The 11,434-nt window shown below is 34.3% G+C and overlaps 1 protein-coding gene across 2 annotated transcripts; it reads right to left on the reverse strand.

The window, feature by feature from the left end:
• Positions 1 to 49: 49 nt before the first annotated feature.
• On the reverse strand, positions 50 to 9,237 carry LOC110384228 (methyl-CpG-binding domain protein 3). Of its 2 annotated transcripts, XM_021345423.3 has the most exons (6): positions 9,095 to 9,237; positions 4,366 to 4,525; positions 3,797 to 3,946; positions 2,548 to 2,713; positions 950 to 1,094; positions 50 to 831 (listed from the first exon to the last, which is right to left on the reverse strand). In XM_021345423.3, the coding sequence occupies exons 2-6, from the start codon at positions 4,494 to 4,496 to the stop codon at positions 665 to 667; spliced, it is 759 nt and encodes a 252-aa protein (XP_021201098.1). In that variant the 5' UTR covers positions 4,497 to 4,525; positions 9,095 to 9,237; the 3' UTR covers positions 50 to 664. The 2 variants fall into 2 exon arrangements, with proteins under 2 accessions (XP_021201098.1, XP_049702038.1); XM_049846081.2 differs by lacking the exon at positions 3,797 to 3,946.
• Between the last annotated feature and the right edge of the window lie 2,197 nt (positions 9,238 to 11,434).

Raw genomic sequence — 11,434 nt, forward strand, 5'->3', positions numbered from 1 at the left:
TCGCACTTCTTTCACTTACCGTTATGTTCGTATTTAATTAAACACGATATCACAAGTTATAAAATAGTTTTATTACTACAATACAAAATTTATCATTTACTTAATTTATTTAAGAGAAATATATTGTCGATTTTGCCTAATTTGAATGTAAAAATTGATTTTTGTACTGTAGATTGAGTTCTCATTTCCATGACAGTCTACTAGATTCACTGGCGATCAGGAAAGAAACGGCAGTCTACATTATTTTACCTTATGAAAACTACAGCTAGCTTTCTAATAAAAAAATTTGCCTCATATACCAGCACAATAAAAACATACACATTTGTCTACCAGCATGCAATAGTCTACACAAAATGTTTTAATTTACAATCGACAAGTTACATTAACCTACATACACTTACGATTAATTAATGGCAGTATATCTACCTCATTCACACTTGGATAAAACTCGAAAAGAGACCACAATAGATATGGAATTATTTAAAAAACAGTAGAAAACTTTCGTCAGATTCTTCTAAAAGACTTTCAATTCATTCATTATTATCAACACTCATATCAGCGGACGCAGGTTTCGGAGAGGCTTCAGCGGTGTCCGATAGCCGGGACGAGGGCACGGATAAATCGGCGACGGGGTCGGCGCTGGCCTCCCGTCGCCGGCGTGCCCCTATGCCACCGCGAGCGCCTCCTGCAAGCGCTGGCGAGCTCGACGCACGCGCTCCTCTTGCCGACGCACGTCGTCCTTAGTGATGGTCACAGCCGCGATAAGCGGCTGTTCAGGGTTTAAAAAAACGCCTGGATTCTCCAATATGGACTGCTTAGATCCGGTTTGGCCTGGAATTAGAAAATAAGTATTAGTACATATTCTTCATTTTTGCGACAACAAACAAAAATCAATGAGTCGTGATACCTACTGATTTATTTCAAAATCGAGTCTTTTTATTCTTTTTACCTGTAATAGGCTGAGATGAAACGTGCAGAGCTGTCGCAAGGGACTGAATAATTGTAGCATCGGAGTTGTATGGCCCCAAGGGCTTGATGTACTTGGGCAGGGAAGTAGTTCCTCTCACTCCATCCGCATCGCACGCCGTCAGGCCCTGGAAAAAGGTGGTAATGATGACAACATATTTTAAATTTATTGGGATCATCCATGGGCGTAGCGAGGTACGGGCAGGGAGGGGCAGCTGCCCCTCCCTGAGCGGGATGCGGGTCGAGCGAGCGAGAGCCGCGAGAGGCGAGGCATTAGACATGGGCAAAATGTGTCATTGAAAAGAAAAGATAGATATGCATCTTTCAATCACTGGGATATGAATCACTCTTTCATATCTTTATATCAGTAGCTCACATGGGCGTAGCCACACTGGGGCAAGCTGGGGCACTTGCCCTACCCTGGGCCCTGGCTCTGACCTATAAGGTGTCAGATTAAACAATGTTTTTTTTACTAACTCTACCTAACAACATCAACAATCATAATATGGACTATCCGTAAGTTATTGCTCAAAAATTGTCGGCTTTGAAAAGAGCGCGATCAAAACAAAATGCACGCTCGAGTTCCCGAACATGCGCGGTGCACGCGTCATTTGAAAGCGAGCCGTATTCCCTAAAAGAAAAGGTGCTATGCGAGCCGTCCATCTAATCCAAAAAATAATGCATTGAAGGAGATGGAACTGGTAGATGTGATCAAAATTTCGGAAATGCAATTTTATCCTAGTGTAAAAACCGCGCACGTTATTTTGCTTGCCCAGCCATGTACGACCTGTACAATAGAACGATCGTTTAGCACAGTGGTTCTTAACCGGTGGTCCGCGGACCACTGGTGGTCCCTGGAGGCATTCCGAGTGGTCCGCGAAGCTTAGCTACGTTGCTATACGTTATCTAACTTTATTTTTATCGACTTATCTATGCAAGCGGGGTTTTCGTATGGACGTAAATCGGGTTTGTCGTACCTAGTCCCCATTGATAAGAAAATGTATATTTGGGTGACATTTTACGTAGTTTAAGGTTTTGAGTCTTAAAAATAATTATTTCGAGCTCGCTTCGCTCGCGTATTCAGAAACTACTTATATGTCCTTATTTTTGCATTTGTCAACAAACAAAAAGTTAAGTCCGTTTGGGCTAAAATTTTACGTAATATTTGGTTGAAGTCCGATAAAAATTTCGCGCTCGCTTCGCTCGCGTATTCAGAAACTATATGCCCTTGCTTTTGGCTTGTGTCCTGTGTGAGATTGTTTATTTTCTGTTCCTGAAAACATAAACCTCTCAAATTAAGAGATTAACAAGTTTGAGAGCCATCCCCGCGGGGATAGGTTGACTGCTGCCCCACCCTGAGTCCAAAGCTGGCTACGCCCATGGGATCATCCATTGCTATAATCATCGGCAAGGATATTGAGCCCTGACCTTCACCTTTACCAGAAGTGATTTATTGCCTTAAGTGTACAGTGCGCAAAGCGATCCCCACTCTTCCGCCGAGAGCTCATTATCCGTGCCGATAACTATAATTTGTTTGAACTGTTCAATCAGCTATTCCCATATCTGTTTGTGTAAACTTACTTCTAGCCTCTTTTCCCAGAACAACTGTTTTGGTTTCTCTTGTGTACCGTGTTTGAGGTCAGTTTTCACTTTGCTTTCCTGTGTCTTATAGACAGTGACCGGCTGCTTGAATATAGATGCCGTCTGACGAATAGGAGGTACCAAAGAGGCATCAGATCGAACTCCCCTGTCAAATTGAACGTTAAAATTAATATTTTGTAAGTGTGTAAGCTAGAGGTCAGTACAGAAGTAAATAGTTTGGACATTTGTTTATCTTCAAAGGATATTAATGTTTTGTCACTCTCATGCTATATAAATGTTAATTGAACAACATGCTTACATTTCTAACACACACACTTTACTACTACCTAAAATTGAAATAATGGTAGATGTAGGTGTTTCATTCCTAAAAAAACTGAATGTGAACTCAATTTTATTTGTATCTGTGACTATGACACTAATTGATTTCATGAATCAAAGGAAAGAATTACAAGGAATCTCTTCAACTAAAGCATTATTTAAATTATTCAAGTTATACAATGGTTTTACTGAGAGCACAAAGTTTTTTGCAGTTCTATATAACAACATCACAAATTGGACATTATTTACAAACCAAACAAGTACCCCATATAAGTTGAACCCATACCAACCCAAAGACAGTGATGGTTAATGACACAATATGACACGTAACTACAGGTGAACCTTAAATTATAATACCACAAATATTAGGATAAAATCAAATCAATCTACATCAACATAGTTATTTACTTACCAACACGCAAATAATACATACTGATTTATTTTACAAAAAAAGGCAAAACTAAGGAAAGAAATGGTATGAATTTGTGTGAAAGCATTATGCTCTGTGATAAAATGTACATGACAATATATGATTGTACAATTATTGGCAAAGCTAGTTATGGTGAACTATTTTAAATGAATAAATGGCAATGAACTGTGAAATGAAGCACTAAAAGCCTAAGCTTATCAAGGAGTATGGTTAACATATGAACAGGTACTAAAACTGGTTTGTGTCAAGCGGTGCATATCTGGTGTGATGACTAAAACTACTACAAAGACAAACAACACTGATTATGTTTCGCAAAAAGTAAATCTAAAACATAATCATTGTTCACACACAAAGAGCAAGACTATACCTAGGCACACTGATTACAAGCTTCTATTGCATTATAAATACAGATGGTACACAAAGCAGGACTGCACTAATGATCACAACACAAGTGGAAGAAGTTATGACACTAATGGGAACCTGTAGTCAAACTGCGCGCGTGCTTTCTTGGCCTTGCACAGCAGCATTGTGTTTATCTGACCCTGCTGAAAGTCGAAACACGACAGGTCCATACTATCACCCAGATAACGAACTAGCTCAGCCTTACTGCGAAACTTTTTACCTGTTGGGCTACAGAAAATTTTATTGTCACTATGGACCACTCGGCCAGGAGCTGGTGTGTGTTAGCTTCGGTTAAACCCTGATTTAGTGATGAATATGTAAATGTTTAGTTAGACATTCATTAGCCATGTTAACTGAAAAGTTGATTAATGTATCATAGCTTAATCTATGTTGGCATCAAAGTAATGTTTCAGTTTATTTCATAATCAGTACATGTTCTTAAACACGACAGTGAACATGCTAATAAAATTATAATAAAATTTGAATGTTCCATTTGCGTAAACACAACATTAGTTTTATATTTATCATTTTACTAGGATTTCATACCAAAATATCTATACATAGATAGAGCAACTTAATAGCCCATGGTTTGAGCTGAATCATTTATTATTTACATTAGGGTTTCAACAATCAATACGAATATGTACCTGTAATAGTAAACATCAACTTTTCCGGCAGATAAGCCTGTTTTCCTGAGAACTTCTTCCCTTTGCCATCCCTTGGGTAAGGCAGGACAGTCGGATCTTTTCTTCTCTATAGATATATTCATCGTACTCATGTTTTCAATGATTTATGATCTTCATCGGCTAGAATTTGTTAGGAATTTATAGTCTATGACATTTAAAAATGTAGGGTTTGTTGGTCTATGAAAAAGAATGACTGTGGTGTGAATTGTCATGATGTAAAAACCAGTGAGAACAATGTTATAATTCCTAACAAAATGTGAGTGTATTTCTTTAACTATTAATAAAGATATTCAAGAAGACCAGAAGTTTGAATACCTACAATAGGTTATGGGCCCAGAACGCCCGAGAAGAAAAAATTAAAAACCGGGATTGGGTAATGAAAAACCCAACATGAAAAACAAGTGAAAAAAACTAAAAAACAGTAATAACAAGGAAGAAAATAAAAAACGGTGAAAAACTAAAAAATGGAAAAACCTGAGATAATACAGATAGAAAAATTAAAAGATGCGGAAACATTTTTATTGTGGAAATTTGAATTCAATATACACTTAAAAGCGGCAAATCTTGCAAAAACAATTGCACAAATAAAAGAAGATGACAAGAAAAGTGACTTCAGTATCAAAGATGCTCAGGTGCAAAGAATTATCATAAGCAGTATTGATAAGAAACTAAAAGGTCACATAATTAATTGCAACAGTGCACGTGAAATGTACGTAAAATTATGTGAAATATTCGAAGGTTCTGAGCAAAGAAACAAAGATGCCCTATTACAAGAGTTTTTCACATATAAGAAACAGGACAGTCAATCGCTTTCCCAATTAATAAGCGAAATAGAAAATTTACAATTTCGTATAAATCAGCTAGGAACAAAATAGATGATGAAATGGTCATATCCAAAATATTAAGCTGTTTACCAAATAATTTAAACTATTTTATAACTTCTTGGGAATGCATGGCAGACGATAAAAAAACCCTTCAAAATTTAACAAACAGACTTCTGGCTGAAGAAAATCGAATGTTGAAAGCAAAAGAAAGTGACAAGCAGCTAGCATTTCAAGCTACATCTTCATCTACATCTAAGAAAAAGTTTAATACAATAAAATGTTTCAAATGTAACAAAACAGGGCACATGAAGAAAGACTGTAGAGCCTGTAGTATCTGCAAAAGGGACAACCATGAAGATAAAGACTGTAAGTTTAAAATAAACAGTGCTCAATCTGTAAAAAATTAATCACAGAGAAGAAAATTGTTTTTCAAAAATAAGAATAAGAATGAGAATGAAGAAAAAAGTAACAAAAGAATAGAAAAGGCATTTTTTACAAACGGTGAAATTCAAGAACCAAAACTGAAAGAATTTGTTGTAGATTCTGGGTGTACTGCACACATGACCAAAAATTTAGACATACTAAAATTTTTTGAATGTAAACCATCATCTGTTTTGACTGCAAATGAAGAAACAATAGAGGTGAAAGGGACTGGTAAAGTCATTGGCAATAAATGTACTCTTAATAATACCCTGCTTGTTCCTGACTTATCACAAAATTTATTATCGGTTAATGCAGTTACAAACAATCAAGGAGTGGTTATATTTACCAAAGATAATGTAAAATATATAAGGAGTCAGAATTAATATTAACAGGAAAAAAGAAAACGGTTTATATAAAATTAATTTGGATGATAATAATATGCAAGAAAAAACACTGTTAATGAAAGAAAATGGCACTGCCTTAGAATGGCATCAAAGACTTGGACATCCAGGAAAGAAAATACTAGATATATTACCAGATGTGGCAGATGGAATAAAAATAAATGGATTAAGGCAAATAGACGAATGTGAAATCTGTACACAAGCTAAACAAACAAGACTCCCATTTAACACAGTAAGAAACAGAGCCAGTAGACCACTTCAATTATTACATACTGATGTATGTGGACCGTTCGAAAACAAAACTTATGATGGCTATAGTTATGTTTTAACCGTCATGGATGATTATACTCATTTTACAAAAATATACTTGCTTAAATATAAAAATGAAGTTAAAGAAAATTTAAAACATTATATAGAAGAAACAGAAAGAGAGAGAACAGAAAAGGTATCTACCATAAGATGCGATAATGGAGGTGAATACACAAGCAATGATTTTAAAAATGGTGTACTGAAAAGGAATAAAACTAGATTATACAGTACCATATTCACCACAACTAAATGGTAAAGCAGAAAGACTAAATCGAACCTTATTAGATAAAACCAGAGCATTACTATTTGATTCAGGGTTAGATAAAGAAATGTGGGGTGAAGCTGTATACTGTTCTACTTATATTATAAATAGATTACCAAGTGAATCTTTGAAGAATAAGACACCTTATGAGATGTGGCATGGTAAAAGGCCTAATATATCTAATATATGCAAGTTTGGTTCAATAGTATATGCTAAACAATTACATTCAAATATTAAGAAACTAGATCCAAGAAGCAAAAAGTTAATCATGATTGGATATACTAATAATGGATATAGATTGTGGAATAAAGAAGAAAGAAGAATTGAAATAGCAAGGGATATTGTTATAATTAATAATAATAAGAAAATTGGAGAAAAGTATGAAGAAACAGGAAGTTCGGTGATAACAGAAATAATACCAGGTAATAATGAAGAAGAAATAAATCAAGAAGAAGAAAGTGATGACAGTTATTATGAAATAGAAGAGTTAGAACAACAAAGGAATGTAATAGAAGACAACATCCCAGATATTATTGATGAAGTAGAAAATGATGAAAATAAAGAAAGTAATACTGCAGAGATAGAAACTATAGAAACTATAAATACAAAACGACAACGGAAAAAACCAGCTTACCTGCAAGATTATGTATTACTTACGTATGATGAAGTCATGAAGTCTGCTGAAAAGAATAATTGGGAGAAGGCCATAAATTCGGAGAAGGAATCATTGGAAAGTAACAATACATGGGAAATAGTTGATATAGGAAGAGCAAAAGGACACAAGATATTGTCAAGTAAATGGGTATTTTGTGTAAAAGAAAATGGTACTTACAAAGCAAGACTTGTAGCGAGAGGCTTCGAACAGCAAAGCATTGACTATCAAGAAATATATAGTCCAGTAGTAAGTCAATCAGCAATAAAATCATTAATAGCAATTGCTGCTTCAAAGGAATATGAAATGATAACTTTTGATGTGAAAACAGCATTTTTGTATGGCGAGTTAAAGGAAGACATATTTATGTATATTCCTGAAGGATATGAAAGACAGCCTAATAAAATTTGTCGTTTAAAGAAAGGACTATATGGGCTAAAACAGGCACCAATGACATGGAATAAAAGATTTACAGAAACTTTAAGGAAACTTGGACTGAGAGCTACAAAGTCAGATCAGTGTGTGTTTTTTAACGAAGACAAAACTATAATATTGGCTATATATGTTGATGACGGTTTGGCCATATCAAAAGACAAGGAAAAGTTATTACAGATCTTGCATCAATTGGAAAAAGAATTTATCTTAAAACATATGAACAACCTCAAAACTATATAGGTTTTGAAATAAAAGATCAGAACAAGGCATTTTGTTGCATCAGCAGAATTATACAGAAAAATTACTTAGAAAATATAATATGTATGATTCCAAAGCTGCAGATACTCCATGCATTGTGGGAAAGGAAAATGAATCTAAGATGGCTACGTCAAATTTTCCATACAGAGAACTAGTTGGTGGATTATTGTACTTGTCAACCAGGTCAAGACCAGATATCAGTCAAGCTGTGAATGAAGCAAGTAAAAGGTAGAAAATCCATCAAGGCAAGACATATTAGCAGTAAAGAAGGTGTTGAAGTACTTGAATGGAACGAGAGATAAAGGGATTTTGTATAATGCTGGGAAAGATATTACAAGATTGCATGCATATTGTGACTCAGATTATGCAGGTTGTACAGAGACCAGACGAAGTACAACAGGGTTCATAATAATGTTGGCAGGTGGACCTATAGCTTGGTGCTCCAAAAGACAGCCGATAGTAAGTCTATCGTCAACTGAAGCTGAATATATAGCAGCAGCAGATTGCGTTAAAGAGTGTTTATACTTAAAGACTTTTATAAGTGAATTAATTGGTAGCAGTATTAAGATTAGTTTGAATATTGATAACCAGAGTGCTATCCAATTGATAAAAACAGGTTCATTCAGCAAGAGATCTAAACATATAGATGTGAGATTTTATTTTATACACGAAAATTATAAGAAAGGATATTTAGATATTATATATTGTCCTACAAATTATCAGATAGCGGATATGTTGACGAAACCACTATATAAAGAAAAATTTAAATTTCATTGCGATAAAGTTGTTGTGTAAATTGAGAGTTATAATTAGAAGTGTTTAAGTTAATGTTTTGAAAACTTGTTTAAGTTAATGTTTTGAAAACTGATGGTGTTTCTGAAGTAATTATAAGGTATTTTTAATTTATGTTCATATATTAAAAATAGGAGAAGGTGTTAGGAATTTATAGTCTATGACATTTAAAAATGTAGGGTTTGTTGGTCTATGAAAAAGAATGACTGTGGTGTGAATTGTCATGATGTAAAAACCAGTGAGAACAATGTTATAATTCCTAACAAAATGTGAGTGTATTTCTTTAACTATTAATAAAGATATTCAAGAAGACCAGAAGTTTGAATACCTACAATAGAATTAACAAGTTATTGTGTTAATACTGAAAGTAGTTTATTTAGGGTATTTTATTCATATACAATACAATCAAACAAGACAAAGTCGAGTGGATATCGTTTGGACACGATTTGACACTGACATTACTACATTACTGACAAACAGAAAATATTCGGATATAAAGTGTATTGTTTATTCTCGTTCATCCTTCAATTCCATACACAATCATGTATCGATCAAACACGTGAAATAGATGTAAAATATTTAGCAAAAGCACAATTATAATAGCGTGTGTTATGTCGTTATTTACGAAAACTATTATTTGCTATTTAGTTTCCCCCCAAACAGAGTTACCCTTCAAAAAATTGAGCGTAACAGATTATATGGTGTCTTGAAGGACTAGCTCAATCATTCAGTCAGTGCGGTCGGTCGGTCGTCATCGTAGGAATTCTGTCTTGCGGTGAATAGTGAATAACGTTAGGTTTATTAATTTTATCAAGAAATTACGAATAGAATTTACCTTACTTACAGTTTAAATATATGGTGGTATTAGCAAAGGTGTCCAGTTTTCATCAAGGATAATTTACATGTAAGTATTTGCCCTTTATTTGCCATTAACTTGTGTTGGTCTTGGTTATTTCGTTGAATGATGTCAACTTTGCTATGATACTTTCACTTTGAATCATTTTATGAATTCAAATGATTACAGTGATTACTATAAGGTTTATGAGGCTCCTGAATGAGGAAATGTTTTAGGAATCCTATAAATTTTACGCAAAAGTTGTCCATCAAGTGAATGTTTGTTGGTCCACATCACAAGAATTGTGTTGAATGTAAATAATAACAAATTGGTACTATCTAATGAATTTCAAACATTGATTATCTCGCTGTCAACTTCCAACATAGTATAGTTTTACTAAATATAGCTGATAGTACTGTAGACATAATTTTATTGCAGTGACAAGATTACCCACTTGTGTTTATCACCTGTATTGTATTATACCTGGTATATTTATCTTTTCCTGTAATTATCTGTTTTATCTATCTTTTTTGAGTTATGAAAGAAAATTCACAAATAATCCCTGTTATATTTGTAATGCCTAGTTAATATTGTAAAAAATATTTATTAGTTAAGTACTTATAATTTATAAGGGTCAGTGGGTCGTCTTAGGGGAAGGCATGAAACATGGACTTGTTGAAGAGATACTGATAATTACAAAAATATTCATAAAATATATAAGGTATGAGGGTAGTCGCCGTCTTGTCACTTCATATTTATAGTTCATGTAAGATTTAACAACTAAATAATGATCTATAAGTATGTATTTTATTGAGATAAAATTATATTGCAAAGGTGTGATTTACAATAAGTTCTGGTACTAAAGTTATTGTTTTCTACCATATTATGCTGTAAAGTATCTGATAATTTTGTTGGCAACATAGAAAAAATCTTTAAATTAATTCTTTATGTAAATCGAGGCTTCTTACTAATTTGAAAACCTAATTTAAAAAAATATTTCACTGTCAAACATTGCTACACTACACAAATGTTTCCGAGTAACACAGGCTATATTTTATACCAGATGCTTGGTAACTTTTTGTAGCCCACTGAATTTAATCAGAATCACTTCATTATCCACCAGCGCTTTTTCTCAGAAATGTATTGGGGAGAAAATTAATATCCAATACTAAACTTATTTGTAGTTCGTAAGTTAACTGCAACCTTATTAATGTAGGCAGAACCTTTTTACTCTTCTTTCTATAACTTCAACGTGTAGAAAAATCCTATCCAATCGAGCCTATCTCACTTTGATCAAATACAGATCCAAGCTTCCCATACTATAACAGGAACTGAAATGAGATGCACAAAAGGCTAGGAAAGTGGAGAATTTCTGCAAGTGTATCTAAATCAGTGCATGTCACAGTTTCTCTTTGCACTTATTCTTCTTCGTGGCGAGTTGATGGCAAACACTCTTATTTTTTTGTGGCCCGGTATTTCAAAAGGCAAAGGCTAAAGCAGCGGTTACCCTGTATGGAATTCGACAACGTAAGAATGCTTTTAATAGTAGCGGATTTTCCGCTCGGTTTCGCGACAGCAACTAATTGCCAATTAACAGTTCAAATGACGACACATGGATCTGTGTTTGTATTCATACACTAGCTCTGTCTATTGGCAGCTCTAGATAAAAAGCTCCTGATCTACGTATAAAACAATTATCAAACCCATAATATAGACTTATAGGACTCAATATTGTGGGGTAGCTATCAGCGTCATCAACAAAATGATCATGCAAAGGGTGCCGAACGAAATGATATTTGTTTTCAAGAAGTACTTGAAAACAAATATCATATGCGCCCT

This window comes from Helicoverpa armigera, chromosome 17 (assembly GCF_030705265.1).
Source record: "Helicoverpa armigera isolate CAAS_96S chromosome 17, ASM3070526v1, whole genome shotgun sequence".
NCBI lineage: Eukaryota > Metazoa > Arthropoda > Insecta > Lepidoptera > Noctuidae > Helicoverpa > Helicoverpa armigera.